The sequence below is a fragment of the Periplaneta americana genome, chromosome 4, assembly GCF_040183065.1.
Source record: "Periplaneta americana isolate PAMFEO1 chromosome 4, P.americana_PAMFEO1_priV1, whole genome shotgun sequence".
NCBI lineage: Eukaryota > Metazoa > Arthropoda > Insecta > Blattodea > Blattidae > Periplaneta > Periplaneta americana.
Window position 1 is genome coordinate 81,631,961 of NC_091120.1, and position 11,701 is coordinate 81,643,661.

The following is an 11,701-nucleotide window of genomic DNA, read 5'->3' on the forward strand; positions in this document are numbered from 1 at the left end:
CAGATTTTTTGACAGCAGACTGGATGATAAGAGCTTCTCAACCGAATAATAGCACGCATTTCCCATATTTATTCTGCGTTTAATTTCCTCCCGAGTGTCATTTATATTTGTTACTGTTGCTCCAAGATATTTGAATTTTTCCACCTCTTCGAAGGATAAATCTCCAATTTTTATATTTCCATTTCGTACAATATTCTGGTCACGAGACATAATCATATACTTTGTCTTTTCGGGATTTACTTCCAAACCGATCGCTCTACTTGCTTCAAGTAAAATTTCCGTGTTTTCCCTAATCGTTTGTGTATTTTCTCCTAACATATTCACGTCATCCGCATAGACAAGAAGCTGATGTAACCCGTTCAATTCCAAACCCTGCCTGTTATCCTGAACTTTCCTAATGGCATATTCTAGAGCGAAGTTAAAAAGTAAAGGTGATAGTGCATCTCCCTGCTTTAGCCCGCAGTGAATTGGAAAAGCATCAGATAGAGCAACATACAATGATTATTTTCTGTATCAGAATACATTTGATTATTACATACGTAATTGCCCATAAAGTAAATTTGACGACCTTAAAAGACATCACAACCACAACAAAAATAACTAATAAAATAAAAATAATAAACAGACCAATCATACATAAATAAAACAAATTATTAATATAAAATCATTTACTAATAAAGGAATGTATAACAAACCAAGCAAATTTTAAATATAAAATATACCAACTAATAAAGGCAGAGATGCCAACAAAGTATAAAATAATAAATAAATACCAGCTTCTAGGTCCTTACACTTTTTCCATAACGTTACGCCGGCTTTGTCAAAAAATGACCCTTGCGTACAGACGTATTCACGTCAAAAACTGCTTGTATTGACTATACTATTAGTAATAGATGAAATATTAAAATGGATTTGGGTTGCTGGAAGCCCAATACGTATTCCATACGCAATATGTCCGGATTCACCTCTTACTTACTTACTGGCTTTTAAGGAACCCGGAAGTTCATTGCAGCCCTCACATAAGCCCGCCATCGGTCCATATCCTGAACAAGATTAATCCAGTCTCTATCTTAATATCCTACCTCCCTCAAATCCATTTTAATATTATCCTTCCATTTACGTCTCGGCCTTCCCAAAGGTCTTTTTCCCTCCGGCCTCCCAACTAACAATATGTGCATTTCTGGATTCGCACATACGTACTACATGCCCTGCCCATCTCAAACGTCTGGATTTAATGGTCCTAATTATGTCAGGTGAAGAATACAATGCGTGCAGTTCTGCGTTGTGTAACTTTCTCCATTCTCCTGTAACTTCATCCCTCTTTTTTTAGTAGGTTATTTTACGACGCTTTATCACCATCTTAAGTTATTTAGCGTCTGAATGATATGAAGGTGATAATGCCGGTGAAAAGAGTCCGGGGTCCAGCACCGAAAGTTACCCAGCATTTACTCATATTGGGAAAACCCCGAAAAAAAACCTCAACCAGGTAACTTGCCCCGACCGGGAATCGAACCCGGGCCATCTAGTTCATCCTTCTTAGCTCCAAGTATTTTCCTAAGAATCTTATTCTCAAACACAATCTCTGTTCCTCTCTCAAAGTGAGAGTCCAAGTTTCACAACCATACAGAACAACCGGTAATACTCGTATAACTGTTTTATAAATTCTAACTAGACTAGACTAGATAACAAAAGCTTCTCAACCAAATAATAACAGGCATTTCCCATTTTTATTCTGCGTTTAATTTCTTCCCGATCTTCATTGGATCTCCATTTTGCCATCACCATTCTCTGTTTTGTGCAAAGAGAGTGATAGTGTCATGGGCTGGAATTACGTTCAAAAGTGTAGTGAATTAAAAGACTTTCAGTATAAGTCAACAGGTGAAATCTACTTGGAAGTACGTAGACGAATGACTGCGTCAAACGTCTAGGTAAATAAATTAAATTAAATAAATTACATAAACAATTAAATAAATACATTTTCCCCCGAGTGACATTTATATTTGTTGCTGTTGCTCCAGGATATTTGAATTTTTCCACTTCTTCGAAGGATGAATTTCCAGTTTTTACATTTTCATTTCGTACAATATTCTGGTCACAAGACATAATCATATACTTTGTCTTTTCGAGATTTACTTCCAAACCTATCGCTTTACTTGCTTCAAGTAAAATTTCCGTGTTTCCCTAATCGCTGGATTCATCTCTTACCGTTTTTAAGTAGCGGACGCTTAACGAAGCAGATACATAAAGAACAGAAAAACTATTGTAATTACAATAAGAATAGTACTTATTATTAAGGATCTATATTTTGTGATTATTTTATATGTAAGTTTCCATACCCTCACCCTTGACGTTATTGAAAAATTATTATTATTGACAGTTGAAGTTAGCGTAGATCTGGATCTGACATATTTTCGTGTCTTACATTATTTCTCTCAAATGACCTTTCAATATAGACGTATTTACTCAATTCTTGTATCAAGAGACATGAATCACCATGCACAGAATGGTCCCACTGAGAGATTTCTGCAGTGAAACAGATTAACGTTGCTCTAGCCGTTATTTTCTTTCCGTTAATGCCTCTGGAAATGGTAAACACAGTTCGTCCTGACCTCTGTTAGCTTGGCGATCATGTGAATTCCATTTCCTTTTTTAATGTTTGACACCTGTTACGCGAAAATCATTATCCCATTGGTGTGTAGTGGGAGAGGACGAGTAGTTGTTTCGAAAGTTGAATTGAGTTGGGAGTGCAAAGGCGTTCAACAAAGAAAACAAAAGAGTTGAGCAATTATATAAATTATAATATATAGCATGGAACTTCGGTCCATCTTAAAGATGAAGAACAAGAAAGAGAAAGAAAAGTAGTAGTAGTAGTAGTAGTGTAATGATACGAGAGAAGAGATTGGCAAGTAGCCTAATGATCGGACTTGTGCTCGGGCATAGGTTTTTGGTTCAGGACACTGCCGTAACTTACAATCCCGCACACCACGCGTTGCGGGGGGGGGGGGCCGAGGCCAGGTATCATTTTTGCTGGGGGGCCCAGCTATTAAAAGTTACGCCACTGGTTCAGGAGATAGATTTGAGCCTTCCGCACAGTTCTTCGAACATATTCCCTTTTAGAAAGTTTAATTGCTGCTTCACTGGAGATTCTTAAAGATGTTGCTGAATTATGGTGATGTATATTAATAGAGACTATGCTGATGTGTTAACTACCGTTTTCATTGATTGTAAACACTTTGTTGACTGTATCTTTCCCAAGCAGGAGCGTTATCCGAATGCTCTGATAGTCTTTCAACTATGCGTTTCGGATCATGTAAACCAGAGGTCTCCAAAAAGCGTATCGTCATTCGTGCTCTCGATGCTGCCCGCCGAACACAGTGTGCTGTAAGACTAGAGAAGGGCAAGAGACTCGTACCTCAACAGATGAGAGCGGTCAGTGGGGAATAGCGGCAACGGTCTGCTTATGTTTACAAATAATATCAAAAGAATAAGAAATATCATACTTTTGTATATTATTTTGACATACTATGAAGCTGGAGCCCCTTCTGTTGCTATTGACACAAGCCATTGCAAATTCAACCTCTTCTGTTCTATGGTGCCTTTCAGTGCCTGGAAAAGATCTTCTCCAGTTATATTTTGTAATTACATCTAGAAGACATTCAGACACAGTAAAATGTTCATTAACTCCTCGGATGAAAATGGCTAGGTGAGCTTCGTCATTTCTATCTGTGCTTTCGTCCAATGCAAGTGAATAAGCTACAAACTGGTTAATTGTGGTTTCGACTTCAGATTCAATTACATTTATAATCTTGAAATTCCTTCTCTGAACTGTAATTGGAAACAATTTAATTTTCTTAAACTTTGGCTTTGTTCTGGACACGGTATTTTAGTAGCGTTCTGTATGCACGATTTTACAAATGATGCTTCTGTAAAGGGCTTCATTGATTTTCCAATATTCCAAGCTAGAACATAGCTAGCAAGAAGCTGTTCTTGTTTAAGATTGAACAAGTGTATGATTTGTGTTTATATTTCCTTGTTTTATATTTATCAAAATATTTGTAGACCTAAGCATTTCACCTAAAATTAAACAAAAAACTATAAGTATGTCACGCGGAACTGAGTGTAAACGTATTGTAATATACTGATTATTATTATGTATAACCAACAGTTATACAGATAGCTCCAAAATAAATTATTTTCACATGTCCAACATGCCTGTAATTGTATGATATTCTTTGTGAAAAGTCGAGTATTGTCGCATTTTGAATTTTAACACACCCTTAAGAATTTTCGAACAAATTAAACATTTCACATTCTCCCCAACTAACACAAAAAATTTCTCTTCCTCTTCATCCTTGAATGTACTACGTCCATGATTAGAAGACATTGTGAAACGGTGGAACACGCCGACCAACATAGTGATAATGGCAGTCCACCACTGCTCTTCGTTTGCGCTTAAACATTGAGTACAGTACAGGTGGGGATGGGTGAGGCGGAGCTCGCTCGTTACGTACTGGCTTCGGTTCCGTTCAGGGGCTTACTCGCGAGTACGGTTTTGGAGACGGCTGATGTAAACTCTAGCAGAGATTTTCATTCATGACGTAGGTCACAACGCACGGAATACCATTCTTTCATACCCCATGTCTCGTGAGTGTGTTCGCTTTGTTTTAATATACAGGGACATCATTTTATTTTTACTAACATTTTTAATATTAACTTGCCTATACCTCTGGATCAACGCCGTTTTTTGCTACCTCTTTCCACGACTGGAGTTCGATGATACTGGCGTAATATACAAACAAATCACTTTACTAGGTATAGGAGGGAAGAAAAGTAGTTCATCCATTTACGTAAACTATGAAATATTGCGCTTTTGAGTTTAATCATTTTCATTAGGTTTTTGTTTAATCAAAATACAGTATAGTATTAACAATGAGTGTTTTTACTCACGAACTGAGCTGTCCATGTGGATGTATTCATTATGCAGTATATATTATATTGTCTACAGCACATTAGCGTACAATATAAAGAATGAAGTTAAATTGAAAAATAATCATAATATGGATATTTAAACACATTTTTTTAATGGTGGCCGTTCATTTCGATACAGGCTTCAGTTCTAATGTGCATATTATCGCACTATAGACTATTGTACTTAATTCCAATTACCAGTTTCGTTCTTCGTACTAGTAACTCATGTTGAAATAGTTCTGTACCTACTCTGTAAAAGAGTACCTTACGTACTGTAAATTCAATCTTCACTTCTGCCCGATCCGAAAAGATAAAATTACTCAGACATACTATCTAATGTCCGTCAAAGTGGTTATGTCGTAGGGTCGTAGAAAGGAGGGAAATCACGTGACAGGTAATTACTTAACGAAGCGCTTTTATTTAAGTTATTTTAAACAGTTGTATAATATTACGTAGACGTCCAATTCCTAACAGAAATTAATGTTCTCAGAAAAGAGCTAAGAGAGTCCAGCCACTAGCTGGCGAATAAAAGCTGGTGGAGGAAACCGGGATACGACGTAGGCAAATGGACGACAGTACCTGTGCGAAAATGATTCAATATTGAAAGCTCTTTCGTCACTGGAAAACGCGAACATATTTTTGGAACATACTGTGGCTACTATGACTGTATATGCGGTCTTGGATCTGTGTGGAGGACGGTTGAACTTCGTTAGTAGAAGGGGTGGGAGTGAAGTACATTTAAAAACTCAGGTACAATAAAAATTGAAGTAAAAATAAAATGATGTCCCTGTATTTGAGAATGCCACGTTTAGTTTTTGTTCATCTGTTTTCGGCCTCCAAAAATGTTTTGCGACACTACAAAAATAAAAACCAGGGAAATATTTTGCGACAGTGGTAAAATAGTAACCATGGATTGTTTTGTGACACTGGTGAAATGTTTTGAGACACTAGAAATAGAAACCATGGAAATGTTTCTTATACTCGAAATATAAAAACCATGGACATGTTTTGCAATATTGGAAATATAAAAACCATGGACATGTTTTGCAATATTGGAAATATAAAAACCATGGATATGTTTTACGATACTAGGAAACTATAAACTATGCAAATATTCTGTGATAATAGAAAAATAAAATCCAGGGAAATGTTTACAGTACTATAAACATAAGAACCATGGAAATGTTCTATGACAATGGGGGAATTAAACCTATGGAAATATTTTTCAATACTGTAAATATGAAAACATGGAAACGATTTACGACACTAGAGAAATAAAAACCATGGAAATGTTTTCTGATGCTATAAAAATGAAAATATGGAAATATTTTGCTACAAGTCTACTATAAAAATGAAAGTCGTGAAAATGTTCTGTAAAACCAGAGACATAAAAAGCATGGAAACATTTAGTGATACTAGAAAACCATGGACATATTTTTGCAATACTACAAACATAAAAACCATAGAAATATTTGTGATACTAGAAAAATAAAACCAATAGAAACGTTTTGCAATATTGTAAATATAAAAAGAACATGGAAATGTTTTGCGATACTGAAAAAATGAAAACTATGAAATTATTATGTGATACTACAAAAATAAAAACCATGGAAATGTTTCGCGATGGTACTGCAAATATGAACACTCCAGAAATATTTTGCGACACAGGAAAAATTAAAACTATGAAAATGTTTCGCGTTAGTCCAAATATATAGTAAACACCATGGGAATATTTTGTGATACTAGAAAAATAAAAATCATGAAAATGTTTTGTGATACTGGGAATTTGAAAATCATGGAAATGTTTTGCGACACTGGAAAAACGAAAACCATGGAAATGTTTCGCGATACTGGAAATATATGCATTAAACACTAGAAATATTTTGCGATAATAGAAAAACAAAAGCGTTGGAAATGTTTTGTGATACTGGAAATATAGTAAGCATGAAAATGTTTTGAGATACTGAAAACCCCATAGAAATGTTTTGCGATATTGAAAAAAAATAAAAACCATACAAATGTTTTGCGATAATGGAAATACAGAAACTATGAAAATGTTTTGCGATACTGAAAAAAAAAAATAAAAAATAAAAACCATACAAATGTTTTGTATTTTTGTTTTCAGGAACGAGTGGACATTCTCACTATCTTTTTCTAATCACCCCTTGCCGTTGCGGCGAGTGATTTTTGTAGAATTCAACCCACTCGTTCCTGGAAAGAGTAACATGAAAATGAAGGGTAACTGTAGACTTACAGTATATACTAAATGTTTAGTACGAAATTACTATAATATTTATTTATTAAACATTTCCCAAATCAAAATAGCCCGCTGTTATATTGATATTTAATATATAAAATTATCCTTTATATTAATTCATATTACCGTTGCTAGTAATACGGACTGAATATTTCGATTTTTTTGGTTTTAGATATCGGTACTAGATACCGTAGCAACGAGTAGTTTTTATAAACTTTTATCCACTCGTTCCTGACAATTGTAATATAAATATGAAGGATAACTTTATAATTAAATATTTAATATTAAATTATTATTTTTGACTTACTAAACTTCTTGTATGCTACACGAGAGTAAACAGATTTCATACGCTAAACATTACAATAATCCGTAGCGCGAAAGCCCATAAAGATCCAAGGTCAACCAGCCAACTGTTAGCCGAATGCCCACATGCCTGTGCAGAGGTGAACGATCATCCAACCAGAACGAAGATAACGTATGGTCAGCACGAGGATCCCCCTAGCCGTTATAGCTGCTTTACGAAACCGGATTTCGCTACCTATCGTAACTCTCCAAATTCATCACGATGCTGACTGGGCACCGGTCCCATACACTGACCGAAATTTCGTAAGAAAATTCCTTATCCATGAGGATTCGAACCAGCGCGCATTCCGTAACGCGAGTTCATGCACAATGCCTAGACCACGAGGCGGGACGCTAAATATTCCACTCGTCAATAAAATCTTACTTTTCACTCTTGTAGCATAAATTACTATTAGGCCTATTTTTTGTTTGGAAATAGTGAATTATATACGGTGATGAAAAGGTTATCCTTTTCTCTATTTAATAGATTCACTTTACTTTTGTCATTCTTGTTAGTAAAATTCAGTCTTCTCACCAATATATGTATATTTATTTCCTTCAGGAGGAAAATATCTTACAATTCAATACTGATCTCACAACTTCCTTTCGAGAAAGTAACTGCTTGCAACTAGTAACTTAGATTATCTTAATCACACAGTTCGGATATCATATGTGATCACTGATCAGTTACACAAGATGGAAACAGATGCTGAGAGGCAGAAATTCAAGCCGAGGATGACCTGGAAAAACCACGGTACGCTGGTTACCAATGAACGACATACAGCAGAGCTATTCCATCTCAAATCGACCGAAATATAGACAAAATTGACCTTACAAATTCTAAATACAATAAAACTTTTTTTGTACGTAGAGAACTGTGATACAATGCTTTGTGCAAAGTTTGAGGCATCAGAACTTCATAGTGTTTAAATTAAAAATATTTAAATTTATCGTATTTTCATAAAATTTGCAACTTTAAACTGTTGTAGCACCGAAACCCTTTCACCCAATGATCAAAATCATGGTTTATTCTGATGCTGAGAAATTAAAGTTTATATTGACATATAAACAGATTTTCTTACTTTTTATGGAAATGGAAAAATTTAGATTTTTCCTCATTAAGACGCCTTTGGCTAGGAAAAAATATTTTAAAAATATATAGTTAGATTCCGCATTGAAAGTACAAATAAACACACATTTTTTATTGATGGCACGTTGATAAGAAAGTATTGAAAATATCAAATAAAGAAAATAAATAGTACGAGCGTGAACTGACCAGCTGACTGTGAGGCGGGAGCTAGCCGAGGTAAGCAAGGCCAGAAGACATAAAAACGTGTTGTGTCGTCTAGCAGTCATGGCTGTGCTAGCTTTATTACAGGTTTTCATAAACACAGGAGTAAAATGACTCCCAACGCTCGCTTGTCTTCAGCTCTCAGCCAATGCGTGCGGTACTGCGCCGTTCAAGTCTAGGAGTGTGAAAATAATCTATTTAATACCCTCGAAACTTATTGCCGTACCACTAAGCAAACAATGCCGAATCCCTCTTAATAATGCAAGGTTTTTTCTCAATATTTTTTTACATTTTTACAAATTGGCAGAAAGCCTAAAAGTAAGTAAAATCAGATTATCTGTCTCTCTGTATACAATAAAAATAAGGATTACTTCTTAACATAACCTACCAAATGTCATCTTCAAAATGAGCTCTCGTTCAATGTTCTGCAATAAATGGTTCCAGAGTTCTGAGCGCTGAAAGAGGCTTGTTTTTATAAAATACGCTAAATTTGTTGCTCAATAATACGAAAACCGTTTGACTTTCGATAGTATATTTTTTAAAATGCACTCTCCTCAGCACCTTGTATAAACAGGAAAAAATTAGAGTATATAAAAAATGCGAGGTTTTTTACTGATCGATTTCATATGGAATAGCCCAGTAGAATCTCATCGTTTACAAAGATGCAGAACACATTCACTGTTTCTGTTTGCTAACCAATCTCGTTTAAGCTTTAATGTAACGATTTTAAATACACGTAAACATTTCTCAACTGCGGTTCATTTGACAACTGTTCAAATAGTTCCGCCCGCCTCCCTTACCTTAAAATAATGATATCTATATGGGAAGCTGATTTAGAATGTTGTGTAAACTGAAACACTGAAAACCTGTAATATAACTAAAACATCTCTAAATTTTCAAAGTTAACACGATGTAAATTCTGTTTACAGCTGAAAAGAGCTAAATTTTAATATGGTAATATAAATATAAACGTAAAATTTACGAAGAAAAAGAAAAATAGTTTGTTTTTAAACATACGCTCTTCTCAAAATTGTATTTCTGTACAAAGAACACACAATACTTATATAGGCTTACTTAATTCTACCCTAAATAATTAAAAATATTTTATGGTAACCCAATGAACACTATTCTCCGACAGTCGCTGTTTAAAATAGAGTACCACATAGTTCCACAAATATTTTAATAATAATTTCATTCCATAATTCCACTAATTGAATGTATAGGCCTAAACCGTTTCTTATAGTTAATGAAATAATATTGACATGTTGCTAAATAAACACTTCTTATATTATGTTTGAGTACCAATTTAAATCCTCTAAAGAAAAAAACAATTTAATTTATTAATAAACACGTTCTACAGATTCGACTACTATCTCAAAAAATAAACCACTAATTGCTAATTAAACACCTTTCTACAGGTTAGAACAACAAGTCACATACAGAGAAGAAACAATTGAAGTTGTTAACTAAATAATTCATATCATAGGAACAACAATTATATTAAGGAACAATGGAATTGCTTTAATATATATGTAATATTATAGCTAAGATTTTTATAAACATTGTGGCTGTAAATATTGTTTCGCCGAAGTCTGGAAGCAAGGACGTCATTTGAACGAATAAACACCACGTGTTTTGTAAACAAGAAATGCAGCTAGATAGTTATTTTCAACTAAATTCGTCAATAGTGAAACCTTGGAAAGTCTCAAATGAAGTTACACAAGCAGTTTTCTTTTTCCAAGCGGAAGTAATAAACACGGAACAATTTTACTTGAATGGGTGCCAATTAAAAACGTTAAAATAAACTAAAAAACGGTACTTAATTTCATTGTTTTGTTGTCAATATTTCGCAGGAGATAAAATATAAATAAAACTGTCATCAAATATAAAAAATAATTGTCTTGTTCATTTTGTTTTTTTTTTTTGTTTTGTTTTTTTTTTTTTTTTTTGGCAATATCTTAAACATACTGTATGTATAAACAAATGGTCTAGTCTAGACAACCCATGGAAAAAGAACGTTGTGAGCGATTCGAACACACGGCTAATTTATACAACTGTACAAATAATTTTGTATGCACATATTAAAAGCTCAGTAACAATGTAAGAAGCTATGTCATTGTATTTTTATACTGTACTATCAAATACTAGAGCTACAACAAACACTAACATCTACTTACCTTTCACTTTCAATGTCCAACTGTGTCATGTTGATGGAATGTCACCACATTTATCACATTAAAACTTATTTAACCATAGTCACTTGTAAAACACAAACGAAAATCATTCCGACTCTTACAACTCTATGTACCACCTGCATGGAACTGACGTACGCAAGACACGGTGTTCCTACAACAAGCTATACAGCTGATCTAATAAATAAATAACGAAGTTTATTCTTTCTGCTACAAGATGGCAGAGCACTCCACCATCTCTCTTGACCAACTCTCACCGCGAACGCAAGAGCGTAGACTGACAATGAGAGAAGAGGTTGAAAGCATTCTCTCTATTTTACGAGACCTAAAATCATCACTATATTCTTTCAAATCATCCGCAAATCACGTGGTGGCTCTCTATTACAAGATGCTGGGGATTGGTCCATATCTAATCAGAGACATCAATGGCGAGGATTGAAACTACGTTCAGTGTTATACAGACAGCAGACAGACAATATAATTACGATTTAACACACAAAAAATCACTTCCAAGGACACAGCTAGAAACAGTTTAATAAAGCACCGCGAGAGGCGTTGTTCGTTGTAAAGCAACATAAAATCAAGTAATATTATCTAATACAAGAAGGGAGCGTCACAGAGTGACCACCCACAGTACTTTCATACTAGATC

At 34.6% G+C, this 11,701-nt stretch overlaps 1 protein-coding gene across 1 annotated transcript in view; it reads right to left on the bottom strand.

The window, feature by feature from the left end:
• Positions 1-11,382, bottom strand: part of LOC138697986 (protein SERAC1) — a 215,130-nt gene extending 203,748 nt beyond the window's left edge. The window contains exon 1 of the mRNA XM_069823620.1: positions 11,036-11,382. Within this exon, the coding sequence (XP_069679721.1) occupies positions 11,036-11,064 (29 nt within the window). The 5' untranslated portion in view covers positions 11,065-11,382. The remainder of the gene's footprint in view (positions 1-11,035) is intronic.
• Between the last annotated feature and the right edge of the window lie 319 nt (positions 11,383-11,701).